An 18002-nucleotide genomic window follows, 5' to 3' on the forward strand; every position below is an offset into this window, starting at 1 on the left:
GGAAGACATGTTTAGAGGGGGTTTCTTCCTCCTACACTGCTGAGGGGGGACAAGACATGTTTAGAGGGGGTTTCTTCCTCCTGCACTGCTGAGGTGGACAAGACATGTTTAGAGGGGGTTTCTTCCTCCTACACTGCTGAGGGGGACATGTTTAGAGGGGGTGTCTTCCTCCTACACTGCTGAAGGGGGGACAAGACATGTTTAGAGGGGGTGTCTTCCTCCTACACTGCTGAAGGGGGGACAAGACATGTTTAGAGGGGGTTTCTTCCTTCTACACTGCTGAGGGGGACAAGACATGTTTAGAGGGGGTTTCTTCCTCCTACACTGCTGAGGGGGACAAGACATGTTTAGAGGGGGTTTCTTCCTCCTACACTGCTGAGGGGGACATGTTTAGAGGGGGTTTCTTCCTCCTACACTGCTGAGGGGGACATGTTTAGAGGGGGTTTCTTCCTCCTACACTGCAGAAGGGGACAAGACATGTTTAGAGGGGGTTTCTTCCTCCTACACTGCTGAGGGGGACATGTTTAGAGGGGGTTTCTTCCTCCTACACTGCTGAAGGGGGACATGTTTAGAGGGGGTTTCCATCTCCTACACTGCTGAGGGGGAAAATACATGTTTAGAGGGGGTTTCTTCCTCCTACACTGCTGAGGGGGACATGTTTAGAGGGGGTTTCCTCCTCCTACACTGCTGAGGGGGAAAATACATGTTTAGAGGGGGTTTCTTCCTCCTACACTGCTGAGGGGGACAAGACATGTTGAGGGGGTTTCTTCCTCCTACACTGCTGAGGGGGACATGTTTAGAGGGGGTTTCTTCCTCCTACACTGCCGAAGGGGGACATGTTTAGAGGGGGTTTCCTCCTCCTACACTGCTGAGGGGGAAAATACATGTTTAGAGGGGGTTTCTTCCTTCTACACTGCTGAGGGGGACAAGACATGTTTAGAGGGGGTTTCTTCCTCCTACACTGCTGAGGGGGACATGTTTAGAGGGGGTGTCTTCCTCCTACACTGCTGAAGGGGGGACAAGACATGTTTAGAGGGGGTGTCTTCCTCCTACACTGCTGAAGGGGGGACAAGACATGTTTAGAGGGGGTTTCTTCCTTCTACACTGCTGAGGGGGACAAGACATGTTTAGAGGGGGTTTCTTCCTCCTACACTGCTGAGGGGGACAAGACATGTTTAGAGGGGGTTTCTTCCTCCTACACTGCTGAGGGGGACATGTTTAGAGGGGGTTTCTTCCTCCTACACTGCTGAGGGGGACATGTTTAGAGGGGGTTTCTTCCTCCTACACTGCAGAAGGGGACAAGACATGTTTAGAGGGGGTTTCTTCCTCCTACACTGCTGAGGGGGACATGTTTAGAGGGGGTTTCTTCCTCCTACACTGCTGAAGGGGGACATGTTTAGAGGGGGTTTCCATCTCCTACACTGCTGAGGGGGAAAATACATGTTTAGAGGGGGTTTCTTCCTCCTACACTGCTGAAGGGGGACATGTTTAGAGGGGGTTTCCTCCTCCTACACTGCTGAGGGGGAAAATACATGTTTAGAGGGGGTTTCTTCCTCCTACACTGCTGAGGGGGACAAGACATGTTGAGGGGGTTTCTTCCTCCTACACTGCTGAGGGGGACATGTTTAGAGGGGGTTTCTTCCTCCTACACTGCTGAAGGGGGACATGTTTAGAGGGGGTTTCCTCCTCCTACACTGCTGAGGGGGAAAATACATGTTTAGAGGGGGTTTCTTCCTTCTACACTGCTGAGGGGGACAAGACATGTTTAGAGGGGGTTTCTTCCTTCTACACTGCTGAGGGGGACAATACATGTTTAGAGGGGGTTTCTTCCTCCTACACTGCTGAGGGGGACAAGACATGTTTAGATGGGGTTTATTCCTCCTACACTGTTGAGGGGGACAAGACATGTTTAGAGGGGGTTTCTTCCTACTATACTGCTGAGGGGGGACAAGACATGTTTAGAGGGGGTTTCTTCCTCCTACACTGCTGAGGGAGACAAGACATGTTTAGAGGGGGTTTCTTCCTCCTACACTGCTGAGGGGGGACAAGACATGTTTAGAGGGGGTTTCTTCATCCTACACTGCTGAGGGGGACATGTTTAGAGGGGGTTTCCTCCTCCTACACTGCTGAGGGGGACAAGACATGTTTAGAGGGGGTTTCTTCCTCCTACACTGCTGAGGGAGACATGTTTAGAGGGTGTTTCCTCCTCCTACACTGCTGAGGGGGTCAAGACATGTTTAGAGGGGGTTTCTTCCTCCTACACTGCTGAGGGAGACATGTTTAGAGGGTGTTTCCTCCTCCTACACTGCTGAAGGGGGGACAATACATGTTTAGAGGGGGTTTCTTCCTCCTACACTGCTGAAGGGGGACAAGACATGTTTAGAGGGGGTTTCTTCCTCCTACACTGCTGAGGGGGACAAGACATGTTTAGAGGGGGTTTCTTCCTCATACACTGCTGAGTGGGACAATACATGTTTAGAGGGGGTTTCTTCCTCCTACACTGCTGAAGGGGGGACAAGACATGTTTAGAGGGGGTGTCTTCCTCCTACACTGCTGAGGGGGACAAGACATGTTTAGAGGGGGTTTCTTCCTCCTACACTGCTGAGGGGGGAATAGACATGTTTAGAGGGGGTTTCTTCCTCCTACACTGCTGAAGGGGGACAAGACATGTTTAGAGGGGGTTTCTTCCTTCTACACTGCTGAGGGGGACAAGACATGTTTAGAGGGGGTTTCTTCCTCCTACACTGCTGAGGGGGACAAGACATGTTTAGAGGGGGTTTCTTCCTTCTACACTGCTGAGGGGGACAAGACATGTTTAGAGGGGGTTTCTTCCTTCTACACTGCTGAGGGGGACAATACATGTTTAGAGGGTGTTTCTTCCTCCTACACTGCTGAGGGGGACAAGACATGTTTAGATGGGGTTTATTCCTCCTACACTGCTGAGGGGGACAAGACATGTTTAGAGGGGGTTTCTTCCTCCTACACTGCTGAGGGAGACATGTTTAGAGGGGGTTTCTTCCTCCTACACTGCTGAGGGGGACAAGACATGTTTAGAGGGGGTTTCTTCCTACTACACTGCTGAGGGGGGACAATACATGTTTAGAGGGGGTTTCTTCCTCCTACACTGCTGAGGGGGACAAGACATGTTTAGAGGGGGTTTCTTCCTACTACACTGCTGAGGGGGGACAAGACATGTTTAGAGGGGGTTTCTTCCTCCTACACTGCTGAGGGGGACAAGACATGTTTAGAGGGGGTTTCTTCCTCCTACACTGCTGAGGGGGACAAGACATGTTTAGAGGGGGTTTCTTCCTACTATACTGCTGAGGGGGGACAAGACATGTTTAGAGGGGGTTTCTTCGTCCTACACTGTTGAGGGGGACAAGACATGTTTAGAGGGGGTTTCTTCCTCCTACACTGCTGAGGGGGGACAAGACATGTTTAGAGGGGGTTTCTTCATCCTACACTGCTGAGGGGGACAAGACATGTTTAGAGGGGGTTTCTTCCTCCTACACTGCTGAGGGGGACAAGACATGTTTAGAGGGGGTTTCTTCCTCCTACACTGCTGAGGGAGACATGTTTAGAGGGGGTTTCTTCCTCCTACACTGCTGAGGGAGACAAGACATGTTTAGAGGGGGTTTCTTCCTCCTACACTGCTGAGGGGGGACAAGACATGTTTAGAGGGGGTTTCTTCATCCTACACTGCTGAGGGGGACATGTTTAGAGGGGGTTTCCTCCTCCTACACTGCTGAGGGGGACAAGACATGTTTAGAGGGGGTTTCTTCCTCCTACACTGCTGAGGGGGTCAAGACATGTTTAGAGGGGGTTTCTTCCTCCTACACTGCTGAGGGAGACATGTTTAGAGGGTGTTTCCTCCTCCTACACTGCTGAAGGGGGGACAATACATGTTTAGAGGGGGTTTCTTCCTCCTACACTGCTGAAGGGGGACAATACATGTTTAGAGGGGGTTTCTTCCTCCTACACTGCTGAGGGGGACAAGACATGTTTAGAGGGGGTTTCTTCCTCATACACTGCTGAGTGGGACAATACATGTTTAGAGGGGGTTTTTCCACATCCAACTTCACACTGTTACTTCCAGACACAGACACGGTAATGCAGGTTGCCATACCTGGGTTCAAGTAGTATCTGATATATTTCAAACACTATAGATGTGCTTGATTGAGCTTGCCAATCAAATAGCCACTATTATTTGAAGCCAGGTTAGGTGGTTGCCATCTACATGATGAGAGTCTGTATAACACAGACAGACAGACAGACAGACACAGACAGGCAGGCAGAGATAGGGAATAGCCACTACTATTTGAAGCCAGGTTAGGTGGTTGTTATCTACATGATGAGAGTCTGTATAAGAGACAGACAGACAGTACAGACAGGCAGTACAGACAGGCAGGCAGGCAGAGATAGGGAATAGCCACTGTTGAGTTGAGGGGGCTTACAGGGGATTTGAAGCACCACTCTGAGGTTTCACAACAACTACTGAAACCATCCTTCCTTCCTCTCATGTGGTGCTACAAAGCAGAGTTCAGAGGCTGTGTTCAAAATGGCACACTACTCCCTATGGGGCAGTACTTTGACCAGGACCCATATAGTGAATAGTGAAAAGCCAGTCAGTCCTCTGACTCAGGCACTCTCACTGGGCCCTACTCTTCTGCTTGGAGGAGTGAGGACAGACAGACAGACACAGACAGACAGACAGGGTTCTCAGGGCTCTGGCTGGCCAGTGGAACACTTCTGAGGAGTGAAGACAGACAGACAGAGACAGAGACAGAGACAGAGACAGAGACAGAGACAGACAGACAGACAGAGACAGACAGAGACAGACAGACAGAGACATGATTCTTGCTTTCCAGGACAACATTGAATGTTGCTGAGGGACCAAGTTACAGCTTTGACTGAAATCGGCTTGAAAATCTATGGCAAGACTTGTAAATGGCTGTCTAGCAATGATCAGCAACCAACTTGACAAGAGTTTGAATAATTTAAAAAAGAATAATGTGCAAATATTGTACAATCCAGGTTGTGCAAAGCTTTTAGAGACTTAGCCAGAAAGACTCACAGCTGTAATGGCTGCCAAAGATGATTCTAACATGTATTGACTCAGAAGTATGGACACTTCCGTAAATGAGATATTTCTGTATTTAATTTTCAATACATTTGCACAAAAATGTGTCATTATGGGGTATTGTGTGTAGATGGGAGAGAATTGTTTTTAATTTTAATCAATTTTAAATTCAGGCAGTAACACAACCAAACAAGGAATAAGTCAAGGGGTATGAATACTTTGTGAAGGCCCTGTAGCATGTTACATACCATGTACTTCCTACTGTCAATATTTACATTCAAACGGAAACGGACACAGACGGACTAATCAACACTAAAGTCATATTATTCACATGAACGATTTGAGCAGAGTAGTGTGTAGGGGTGTGTGTGTAGGTGTGTGTGTGTGTGTGTGTGTAGGGGTGTGTGTGTGTGTGTGTGTGTGTAGGGGTGTGTGTGTAGGTGTGTGTGTGTGTGTGTGTGTGTGTGTGTGTGTGTGTGTGTGTGTGTGTGTGTGTGTGTGTGTAGGTGTGTGTAGGTGTGTGTAGGTGTGTGTGTAGGTGTGTGTAGGTGTGTGTGTAGGTGTGTGTTTAGGCGTGTGTGTGTGTGTGTGTGTGTGTGTGTGTGTGTAACACTTACTGGTTGAAGAGGACCCTGGAGCGCACTATGAACTTGAATATGTACTCCAGAGCTTTCATGGCCTTCAGCAGCTGTTCTGTCAGCCTCTCTGCATTCTCCACATAGTTCTTCAGGACCCTGGTCAGTTTCCTGAAGTACATACACACATATATATACACACATTACATTAGATATTATATAGCTGGTCCGTCACCTTCTCTGCATTCTCTACATAGTTCTTCAGGACCTTGGGCAGCTTCTACTGTATTGTAGTCAATGGCATTCCGACGTTGCTCATCCTAATATTTATACGTGTCTTAATTACATCCTTTAACGTTTAGATGTGTGTGTTGTTGTGAAGTGTTAGATACTACTGCACTATTGGAGCTGGGAACACTAAAGCATTTCACTAGACCCACAGTAGCATCTGGTAAATACAGTTGAAGTGGGAAGTTTACATACACTTAGGTTGGAGTCATTAAAACTACACCTACTCATTCAAGGCTTTTTCTTTATTTTTTACTATTTTCTACATTTTAGAACAATAGCGAAGACATCAACACTATTAAATAACACCATGAAGGGTTTTTTTGCGACTGCACTTGAAGAAACTTTAAAAGTTATTGAAATGTTCCGTACTGACTGACCCATCATGTCTTAAAGTAATGAGGGACTGTTGTTTCTCTTTGCTTATTTGAGCTGTTCTTGATATGGACTTTTACCAAATAGGGCTTCTGTAAACCACACCTACCTTGTTACAGCACAACTGATTGGCTCAAAGAAATTCAGGTGGTGGGTGGTGAACCATTCTTGATACACACAGGAAACGGTTGAGTGTGGAAAGACCCTGCAGCGTTGCAGTTCTTGACTCAAACCGGTGCGCCTGCCACCTACTACCATACCGCGTTTAAAGGCACTTAAATCTTTTGTCTTTCCCATTTACCCTCTGAATTACACACAGACACAATCCATGTCTCCAGGCTCAGAAATCCTTCTTTAACCCGTCTCCTCTCCTTCATCTACACGAATTGAAGTGGATTTAACAGGTGACCTCAATAAGGGATCATAGCGTTTACCTGGATTCACCTGGTCAGTCTGTCATTGAAAGAGCAGGTGTTCCTAATGTTTTGTCCACTCAGTATATTTCTCTAGTAGTAATAAGCGGTACTCACGTGTACACCAGAGTAGTAATACGCTGTACTCACGTGTACGCCAGAGTAGTAATCAGCGGTACTCACGTGTACGCCAGAGTAGTAATCAGCGGTACTCACGTGTACGCCAGAGTAGCAATAAGCGGTACTCACGTGTACGCCAGAGTAGTAATAAGCGGTACTCACGTGTACGCCAGAGTAGTAATCAGCGGTACTCACGTGTACGCCAGAGTAGTAATAAGCGGTACTCACGTGTACGCCAGAGTAGTAATAAGCTGTACTCACGTGTACGCCAGAGTAGTAATAAGCTGTACTCACGTGTACGCCAGAGTAGTAATAAGCGGTACTCACGTGTACGCCAGAGTAGTAATAAGCGGTACTCACGTGTACGCCAGAGTAGTAATAAGCTGTACTCACGTGTACGCCAGAGTAGTAATAAGCTGTACTCACGTGTACGCCAGAGTAGTAATAAGCGGTACTCACGTGTACACCAGAGTAGTAATAAGCGGTACTCACGTGTACGCCAGAGTAGTAATAAGCGGTACGCACGTGTACGCCAGAGTAGTAATAAGCGGTACTCACGTGTACGCCAGAGTAGTAATACGCGGTACTCACGTGTACGCCAGAGTAGTAATAAGCGGTACTCACGTGTACGCCAGAGCAGTAATAAGCGGTACTCACGTGTACGCCAGAGCAGTAATAAGCGGTACTCACGTGTACGCCAGAGTAGTAATAAGCGGTACTCACGTGTACGCCAAAGTAGTAATAAGCGGTACTCACGTGTACGCCAGAGTAGCACTGAAATGCTTGCGGATGTAGGTTTCAAGGACAGGGTTAAAGTGCTGAAACTTCCTGTCTGAAATCAGTCCAATTATGAATACCTGCCAAAACAAAATAAACAGAAACAAATTAATTAAAAACACAAACCGTACGGTCACAAAAGAGTTGGGAGCAAAAAACTAGACATTTTCTGTCTTCATTGAAAATGGACAAAAAGGAGAGAGAGGAGGAAATGAAATGTAGATTGGAAATAATGAAAAGCCAAATTTTCTCTATTGTTTCCCCCAGATAATGTAAGACGCAGTAGGCGTTCTCTCTGTAGTTTCTCTCTGGATAAGGGGAGCCGGCTCCACTGCCAATTACCTAGTCATAGGTGACTATCACAAAACCACATATATAACATTTCATGATACAGGGGTTGTACAATAAGGTGCGTCAGAAGTTAAAATCAATGGAATAGCCACAAAGACATTAGGATGGTGATTTAATACTATATAGTACTACAAACACCTCTATTACTGTAAAGACATTAGGATGGTGATTTAATATTATATAGTACTACAAACAGCTCTACTAATGTAAAGACATTTAGTCGACTACTTGTTTCAGCTTTAGAGAGATATTGTAATTGGACCGTCTAGCTGGCTGGAAAATACATGGACCGTCGGGCTGTAGGATCTCATGCATGTTTTCAATGTATTTGTTTGTGTGTGTGTGTGTCTGTGTGTGGTGTGTGGTGTGTGTGTGTCCCCGGTGTGTCGTGTGTCTGTGTGTGTCTTTGTGTGGTGTGTGTATGTGTGTCTGTGTGTGGTGTGTGTCTGTGTGTGGTGTGGGTCTGTGTGTGGTGTGTGTCTGTGTGTGGTGTGTGTCTGTGTGTGGTGTGTGTCTGTGTGTGGTGTGTGTCTGTGTGTGGTGTGTGTCTGTGTGTGGTGTGTGTCTGTGTGTGGTGTGTGTGGTGTGTGTCTGTGGTGTGTCTGTGGTGTGACATTTTACATATGTCTTATAAAGTATTTAATTAATGGTACAATGTGTTATAAGCACTGTTTATAAGTTATATTCACAACTTTTATAATGTTATAAGCACTGTTTATAAGTTATATTCACAACTTTTATAATGTTATAAGCACTGTTTATAAGTTAACCACAACTATATAATGTGTTATAAGCACTGTTTATAAGTTATATACACAACTATGTAATGTGTTATTAGTATGCAATACAGTGCTGTAGTTAAATGCATTCTGAAAATCGGCAGGTAGGCGCCCCAACCAGGTAGGCGCCCCAACAGGTAGGTGCCCCGGACAGGTAGGTGCCCCGGACAGGTAGGCGCCCCAACAGGTAGGCGCCCCCAACAGGTAGGCGCCCCCAACAGGTAGGCGCCCCCAACAGGTAGGCGCCCCAACAGGTAGGCGCCCCCAACAGGTAGGCGCCCCAAACAGGTAGGTAGGCGCCCCAACAGGTAGGCGCCCCAACAGGTAGGCGCCCCAACAGGTAGGCGCCCCAACCAGGTAGGCTCCCCAACAGGTAGGCGTCCCAACAGGTAGGCGTCCCGGACAGGTAGGCGCCCCGGACAGGTAGGCGCCCCGGACAGGTAGGCGCCCCGGACAGGTAGGCGCCCCGGACAGGTAGGCGCCCCGAACAGGTAGGCGCCCCAACAGGTAGGCGCCCCCAACAGGTAGGCGCCCCCAACAGGTAGGCGCCCCAACAGGTAGGCGCCCCCAACAGGTAGGCACCCCAAACAGGTAGGTAGGCGCCCCAACAGGTAGGCGCCCCAACAGGTAGGCGCCCCAACAGGTAGGCGCCCCAACCAGGTAGGCGCCCCAACCAGGTAGGCGCCCCAACCAGGTAGGCGCCCCAACCAGGTAGGCGCCCCAACAGGTAGGCGTCCCAACAGGTAGGCTCCCCAACAGGTAGGCGTCCCAACAGGTAGGCGCCCCAACAGGTAGGCGCCCCAACAGGTAGGCGCCCCAACAGGTAGGCGCCCCAACAGGTAGGCGCCCCAACAGGTAGGCGCCCCAACAGGTAGGCTCCCCAACAGGTAGGCGTCCCAACAGGTAGGCGCCCCAACAGGTAGGCGCCCCAAACAGGTAGGCGCCCCAAACAGGTTGGCGCCCCAAACAGGTTGGCGCCCCAAACAGGTAGGCGCCCCAAACAGGTAGGCGCCCCAAACAGGTAGGCGTCCCAACAGGTAGGCGTCCCAACAGGTAGGCTCCCCAACAGGTAGGCGTCCCAACAGGTAGGCGTCCCAACAGGTAGGCGCCCCAAACAGGTAGGCGTCCCAAACAGGTAGGCGTCCCAACAGGTAGGCGTCCCAACAGGTAGGCGCCCCAACAGGTAGGCGTCCCAACAGGTAGGCGTCCCAACAGGTATGCGTCCCAACAGGTAGGCGTCTCAACAGGTAGGCGTCCCAAACAGGTAGACGCCCCAAACAGGTAGGCGCCCCAAACAGGTAGGCGCCCCAAACAGGTAGGCGCCCCAAACAGGTAGGCGCCCCAAACAGGTAGGCGTCCCAAACAGGTAGGCGTCTCAACAGGTAGGCGTCTCAACAGGTAGGCGTCTCAACAGGTAGGCGTCCCAACAGGTAGGCGTCTCAACAGGTAGGCGTCTCAACAGGTAGGCGTCCCAACAGGTAGGCGTCTCAACAGGTAGGCGTCCCAACAGGTAGGCGCGTCCCAACAGGTAGGCATCCCAACAGGTAGGCGCCCCAAACAGGTAGGCGTCCCAACACGTAGGCGTCCCAACAGGTAGGCGTCCCAACAGGTAGGCGTCCCAACAGGTAGGCGTCCCTGTCCTCTGGTTGTCTCTAACCCAGGACCTGCCTCGTCTCTGGCACATAGCTAACATTCCTTTACGGTGTTAAGGAGTGTATTTAACATTCTTTCAAAACCACACAATGCCTGAGGCAGACCAGAGGCAAAGAGACAATCTGGGACAACTTGTCTGTATTCTGTTTGTCCACACGGGATACTGTGAGAATCTATGTCAACTTCCTCTTTGACAACACATGCATACATTAGTAATGTGTATGAGTCACAGCTGTATGATACGGTCACAGCGCCACAGTGTGGTATAACAGTATAATATCCTACACACGAAACAGAACAAAATCAAATATTTAATGTGTGTGTGTGTGTGTGTTTTAAAACAACCTGTACTTACCAAGGAATCAAACACCAGGGTGTCAAATGTGTCGCTGTCTGAGTTCTCCATCATAATGTTAAACAGGGCATCAAGAGTGTCTTGCAGAAACTACAACGACAAGAAACACACCGTGTTACAACAGAGAGAGGATATAGTCCGCGTCTCAAACAGCACCCTATTCCCTTATAGGGCTCTGCCAAAAGCAGTACACTATATGGGCAAGAGGTTGCCATTTGAGAAGCACATGTCATTTAAAAAAAAATGCATAAACATTCATTCTCGTCGTCTATCTATTCATTCATTCTCATCCCCTAGTCAGACTCGGGTGGCGTGCATATCATCCACGGCTTCCGAGTATATTACTCGCTATACTACTCAGTCCCTGGACAATAAAGTATACGAGCTCAGGGCGAGGATCACCTTCCAGAGAGACGTCAGGGACAGTAACATACTCTGTTTTACGGAATCATGGCTCTCTTCTGGATTTATTATCCCCATCAATTCAGCCAGCGGGGTTCTCCGTCCACCGAGAGGACAGGAAGAAACAACTCTCCGGGAAAAAGAAAGGCGGAGGGATTTGATTTATGATTAACAACTCATGTTGTGATTGTGAGTAACGTACAGGAAGTCCTTTCATTCTCCCGATCTGGAACAACTCACCATCAAATGCCGACCACATTACCTCCCAAGATAATTCCAGTTTATTGCCGATGTGCAAACTGGAAACTGTTGATCCTGACATCAAATGTATTGTAGACGGGGCCTTTAATAAAGGAAATCTGAGGAAAACGGCAACAAAATGCTAAACACATCTTCTGTGCTACGCGCGAATCACGGACCCTGGATCATTGCCACCCGCCCTCCCGAGTCATTAAAACTCGTTTTTCAAACACTCCACAAATTTCTTGTTAACAAACTATAGTTTTGGCAAGTCGGTTAGAACATCTACTTTGTGCATGACTCAAGTAATTTTTCCAACAATTGTCTACAGACAGATTATTTCACTGTATCACAATTCCAGTAGGTCAGAAGTTTACATACACTAAGTTGACTGTGCCTTTAAACAGCTTGGAAAATTCCAGAAAATGATGTCATGGCTTTAGCAGCTTCTGATAGGCTAATTGACATAATTTGAGTCAATTGGAGGTATACCTGTGGATGTATTTCAAGGCCTACCTTCAAACTCAGTGCCTCTTTGCTTGACATCATGGGAAAATCAAAAGAAATCAGACAAGACCCCAGAAAAAAAATTGCAAGATAAGGGTGGAGAGATGTGGTGTAGTGAGGAATGGGGTCAGAGGTCAGGTCACTGATAAGGATGGAGAGATGTGGTGTAGTGAGGAATGGGGTCAGAGGTCAGGTCACTGATAAGGGTGGAGAGATGTGGTGTAGTGAGGAATGGGGGTCGAGGTCAGGTCACTGATAAGGGTGGAGAGATGTGGTGTAGTGAGGAATGGGGTCAGAGGTCAGGTCACTGATAAGGGTGGAGAGATGTGGTGTAGTGAGGAATGGGGTCAGAGGTCAGGTCACTGATAAGGGTGGAGAGATGTGGTGTAGTGAGGAATGGGGGTCGAGGTCAGGTCACTGATAAGGGTGGAGAGATGTGGTGTAGTGAGGAATGGGGGCAGAGGTCAGGTCAAGTCACTGATAAGGGTGGAGAGATGTGGTGTAGTGAGGAATGGGGGTCAGAGGTCATGTCACTGATAAGGGTGGAGAGATGTGGTGTAGTGAGGAATGGGGGCAGAGGACAGGTCACTGATAAGGGTGGAGAGATGTGGTGTAGTGAGGAATGGGGGTCAGAGGTCAGGTCAGGTCACTGATAAGGGTGGAGAGATGTGGTGTAGTGAGGAATGGGGTCAGAGGTCAGGTCACTGATAAGGGTGGAGAGATGTGGTGTAGTGAGGAATGGGGGCAGAGGTCAGGTCACTGATAAGGGTGGAGAGATGTGGTGTAGTGAGGAATGGGGGCAGAGGTCAGGTCACTGATAAGGGTGGAGAGATGTGGTGTAGTGAGGAATGGGGGCAGAGGACAGGTCACTGATAAGGGTGGAGAGATGTGGTGTAGTGAGGAATGGGGGTCAGAGGTCAGGTCAGGTCACTGATAAGGGTGGAGAGATGTGGTGTAGTGAGGAATGGGGTCAGAGGTCAGGTCAGGTCACTGATAAGGGTGGAGAGATGTGGTGTAGTGAGGAATGGGGGTCAGAGGTCAGGTCAGGTCACTGATAAGGGTGGAGAGATGTGGTGTAGTGAGGAATGGGGGTCGAGGTCAGGTCACTGATAAGGGTGGAGAGATGTGGTGTAGTGAGGAATGGGGTCAGAGGTCAGGTCATTGATAAGGGTGGAGAGATGTGGTGTAGTGAGGAATGGGGGCAGAGGTCAGGTCACATTAAGGAAGAAAGAACAGTTTATTACCCAGATCAATTAACTTCCTGTCTAGCAACAAAGGTGTAATGTCTAGAGAACAGGAGGACACTAAACCTTAAGTGGTGCTGCTGAGAACATGTCTGTCTGTTCAGCTGTCTGACCCGTTGGGACAATAAAGTTGGTTTGAGCGTTTCATAGTTGTCCGGTAGTTCTTCCCTCTTGTTTATGTAGAACCTAACAAAACGGAGGATATTTTTGGGGGGGCAGAATTCGGCATGCAAATTCTCAATTTGGTGTTTGTCCCATTTTGTGAATTTTTGGTTGGTGAGCAGAACCCCAGACCTCCCGACCATGGAGGGGATGTGTTTCCTGAGACAGACGTCATTAAGCTGATAGTATAGTTCATTCCAAAAAATGTGAATTTACAGGGAGGAAGACTGCCAAGGTATAACAGTGAGCCTTGTCAACATTGATTAAGGGTGAGATACTAAAACGGAACCTCTACACAGAGAATACAACCCTTTCCTCTCGGACTCAGGGTCCCAAGCTGCTTTCTTAGTCAGGTCTCCCCTTGGAAGAGGTCAGTTGACCTCAAATGGGCCGAATTGGTTCAATAATACAAATGTAAAAACTCCTAATGGGTCATATTGTGTTACCTATGAACTTTGACCTCTCACCTTGACGACCTCTCCTCCCTCGACCTTCATCAGCTGTCGGAGGTTCTGTTGTAGCAGGCTGGTGTTGGAGCGCCACTTCAGCAGACCCAACAGATCCACTATACGAGACATAACAAACAGAAGAGAGGACTAATGTTACTACAGCAGACCCAACAGAACCACTAGATATAACAAACAGAAGAGAGGACTAATGTTACTACAGCAGACCCAACAGAACCACTAGATATAACAAACAGAAGAGAGGACAGGACTAATGTTACTACAGCAGACCCAACAGAACCACTAGACATAACAAACAGAAGAGAGGACTAATGTTACTACAGCAGACCCAACAGAACCACTAGACATAACAAACAGAAGAGAGGACTAATGTTACTACAGCAGACCCAACAGAACCACTAGATATAACAAACAGAAGAGAGGACTAATGTTACTACAGCAGACCCAACAGAACCACTAGACATAAACAGAAGAGAGGACTAATGTTACTACAGCAGACCCAACAGAACCACTAGACATAACAAACAGAAGAGAGGACTAATGTTACTACAGCAGACCCAACAGAACCACTAGACATGACAAACAGAAGAGAAGACAGGACTAATGTTACTACAGCAGACCCAACAGAACCACTAGACATAACAGAAGAGAGGACTAATGTTACTACAGCAGACCCAACAGAACCACTAGATATAACACACAGAAGAGAGGACTAATGTTACTACAGCAGACCCAACAGAACCACTAGACATACCAAACAGAAGAGAGGACTAATGTTACTACAGCAGACCCAACAGAACCACTAGACATAACAAACAGAAGAGAGGACTAATGTTACTACAGCAGACCCAACAGAACCACTAGATATAACAAACAGAAGAGAGGACTAATGTTACTACAGCAGACCCAACAGAACCACTAGATATAACAAACAGAAGAGAGGACTAATGTTACTACAGCAGACCCAACAGAACCACTAGATATAACAAACAGAAGAGAGGACTAATGTTACTACAGCAGACCCAACAGAACCACTAGACATAACAAACAGAAGAGAGGACTAATGTTACTACAGCAGACCCAACAGAACCACTAGATATAACAAACAGAAGAGAGGACTAATGTTACTACAGCAGACCCAACAGAACCACTAGACATAACAAACAGAAGAGAGGACTAATGTTACTACAGCAGACCCAACAGAACCACTAGATATAACAAACAGAAGAGAGGACAGGACTAATGTTACTACAGCAGACCCAACAGAACCACTAGATATAACAAACAGAAGAGAGGACAGGACTAATGTTACTACAGCAGACCCAACAGAACCACTAGATATAACAAACAGAAGAGAGGACTAATGTTACTACAGCAGACCCAACAGAACCACTAGACATAACAAACAGAAGAGAGGACTAATGTTACTACAGCAGACCCAACAGAACCACTAGACATAAACAGAAGAGAGGACTAATGTTATTTAACCTTTATTCACATGTAACTGTGATTTACAATGACAGCCTGACTTTTAGAGGACAGATGTCAGCTCTATTCAACAACATCTGAGACAAACCTTGTAGATTGGACTGAATGAGAGGAACAGGAAGACAGGTTTTATACACGGGCGACACTCTCCGCACGGGGACGCTCTCCGCACGGGGACGCTTTCTGAAAAGTGGGACGCTTTCTGAAAAGTGGGACGCTTTCTTCACGGGGACGCTTTCTGCACGAGGACGCTTTCTGCACAGGGACGCTTTCTGCACAGGGACGCTTTCTGCACAGGGACGCTTTCTGCACAGGGACGCTTTCTGCACAGGGACGCTTTCTGCACGGGGACGCTTTCTGCACGGGGACGCTTTCTGCACGGGGACGCTTTCTGCACGGGGACGCTTTCTGCACTAGACGGTCAGTCCACCTTGGATGGATTAGACAACTGGCAGAGCTTGTTAAAACATTCATCTCTGTGTATTAAGCTGTGTTATGTGGAAGACTTGATGGCATCACTCAGGACAATCTGTGGGTCTTGAGACCATAATATATTCAGATACAGATGGAGCCAGAGAGGAGAGAGGAGAGATGGAGAGGAGAGAGGAGAGATGGAGAGATGGAGAGGAGAGATGGAGAGGAGAGATGGAGATGGAGAGATGGAGATGGAGAGATGGAGATGGAGAGGAGAGATGGAGAGGAGAGATGGAGAGGAGAGATGGAGAGGAGAGATGGAGAGGAGAGATGGAGAGGAGAGATGGAGAGGAGAGATGGAGAGGAGAGATGGAGAGGAGAGATGGAGAGGAGAGATGGAGAGGAGAGGAGAGATGGAGAGGAGAGGAGAGATGGACAGGAGAGGAGAGATGGACAGGAGAGGAGAGATGGAGAGGAGAGATGGAGAGGAGAGATGGAGAGGAGAGATGGAGAGGAGAGATGGAGAGGAGAGATGACAGATGGAGAGGAGAGAGGAGAGATGACAGATGGAGAGGAGAGAGGAGAGATGGAGAGGAGAGAGGGAGAGATGGAGAGGAGAGAGGAGAGAAGGAGAGGAGAGATGGAGAGGAGAGAAGGAGAGATGGAGAGGAGAGAAGGAGAGGAGAGAGGAGAGAGATGGAGAGGAGAGATGGAGAGGAGAGATGGAGAGGAGAGATGGAGAGGAGAGATGGAGAGGAGAGATGGAGAGGAGAGGAGAGATGGAGAGGCGAGATGGAGAGGAGAGGAGAGAGGGAGAGGAGAGGAGAGGAGAGGAGAGGAGAGGGAGAGGAGAGGAGAGGAGAGGAGAGGAGAGGAGAGGAGAGATGGAGAGGAGAGATGGAGAGGAGAGATGGAGAGGAGAGATGGAGAGGAGAGATGAGAGATGGAGAGGAGAGAGGAGAGATGGAGAGGAGAGATGGAGAGGAGAGATGGAGAGGAGAGATGGAGAGGAGAGATGGAGAGGAGAGATGGAGAGGAGAGATGGAGAGGAGAGATGGAGAGGAGAGATGGAGAGGAGAGATGAGAGATGGAGAGGAGAGAGGAGAGATGGAGAGGAGAGATGGAGAGGAGAGAGGGAGAGGAGAGAGGGAGAGGAGAGATGGAGAGGAGAGATGGAGAGGAGAGAGGAGAGATGGAGAGGAGAGAAGGAGAGGAGAGAGGAGAGAGGAGAGAAGGAGAGGAGAGAGGAGAGATGGAGAGGAGAGATGGAGAGGAGAGATGGAGAGGAGAGATGGAGAGGAGAGATGGAGAGGAGAGATGGAGAGGAGAGATGGAGAGGAGAGATGGAGAGGAGAGATGGAGAGTAGAGATGGAGAGGAGAGAGGAGAGATGGAGAGGAGAAATGGAGAGGAGAGATGGAGAGGAGAGATGGAGAGGAGACGTTGTATTGAATGAATGAAAACATAAAAGTCAAATAGGAAGTGAAGAGCTCTGTTTTAGATGGAGGAGTCACATCACATACTGAGCTGGAGGAGTCACATCACATACTGAGCTGGAGGAGACACATCACATACTGAGCTCGAGGAGTCACATCACATAGAGAGCTGGAGGAGTCACATCACATAGAGAGCTGGAGGAGTCACATCACATAGAGAGCTGGAGGAGTCACATCACATAGAGAGCTGGAGGAGTCACATCACATAGAGAGCTGGAGGAGTCACATCACATAGAGAGCTGGAGGAGTCACATCACATAGAGAGCTGGAGGAGTCACATCACATAGAGAGCTGGAGGAGTCACATCACATAGTGAGCTGGCGGAGTCACATCACATAGTGAGCTGGAGGAGTCACATCACATAGAGAGCTGGAGGAGTCACATCACATAGAGAGCTGGAGGAGTCACATCACATAGAGAGCTGGAGGAGTCACATCACATAGAGAGCTGGAGGAGTCACATCACATAGAGAGCTGGAGGAGTCACATCACATAGAGAGCTGGAGGAGTCACATCACATAGAGAGCTGGAGGAGTCACATCACATAGTGAGCTGGAGGAGAAATCTATCTAGTCAGTGACGGAGACTGAGTCCACCCACTGTTGATAGGCACTAGTGTAGCCTACTCTCTCTATCAAGCAGGAGAAAGCAATTTGGCCCTGACAGACTGCTGATCCAGTCCCCTGATCCAGTCCCCTGATCCAGTCCCCTGATCCAGTCCCCAGATCCAGTCCCCAGATCCAGTCCCCAGATCCAGTCCCCAGATCCAGTCCCCTGATCCAGTCCCCTGATCCAGTCCCCTGATCCAGTCCCCTGAT

General features: G+C 48.6%; 1 protein-coding gene across 1 annotated transcript in view; it reads right to left on the minus strand.

Annotated features, from left to right (window-relative positions):
* LOC129843263 (dedicator of cytokinesis protein 1-like) overlaps nt 1-18002 on the minus strand; it is a 278497-nt gene that overhangs the window by 225963 nt on the left and 34532 nt on the right. The window contains exons 5-8 of the mRNA XM_055911883.1: nt 13789-13886; nt 10767-10856; nt 7608-7708; nt 5698-5826 (exon numbers count right to left, since the gene is read on the minus strand). Coding sequence (XP_055767858.1) covers nt 5698-5826; nt 7608-7708; nt 10767-10856; nt 13789-13886 — 418 coding nt within the window. The remainder of the gene's footprint in view (nt 1-5697; nt 5827-7607; nt 7709-10766; nt 10857-13788; nt 13887-18002) is intronic.

Source organism: Salvelinus fontinalis, unplaced genomic scaffold (genome assembly GCF_029448725.1).
Source record: "Salvelinus fontinalis isolate EN_2023a unplaced genomic scaffold, ASM2944872v1 scaffold_0101, whole genome shotgun sequence".
In the NCBI taxonomy this organism is placed as follows: Eukaryota; Metazoa; Chordata; class Actinopteri; order Salmoniformes; family Salmonidae; genus Salvelinus; species Salvelinus fontinalis.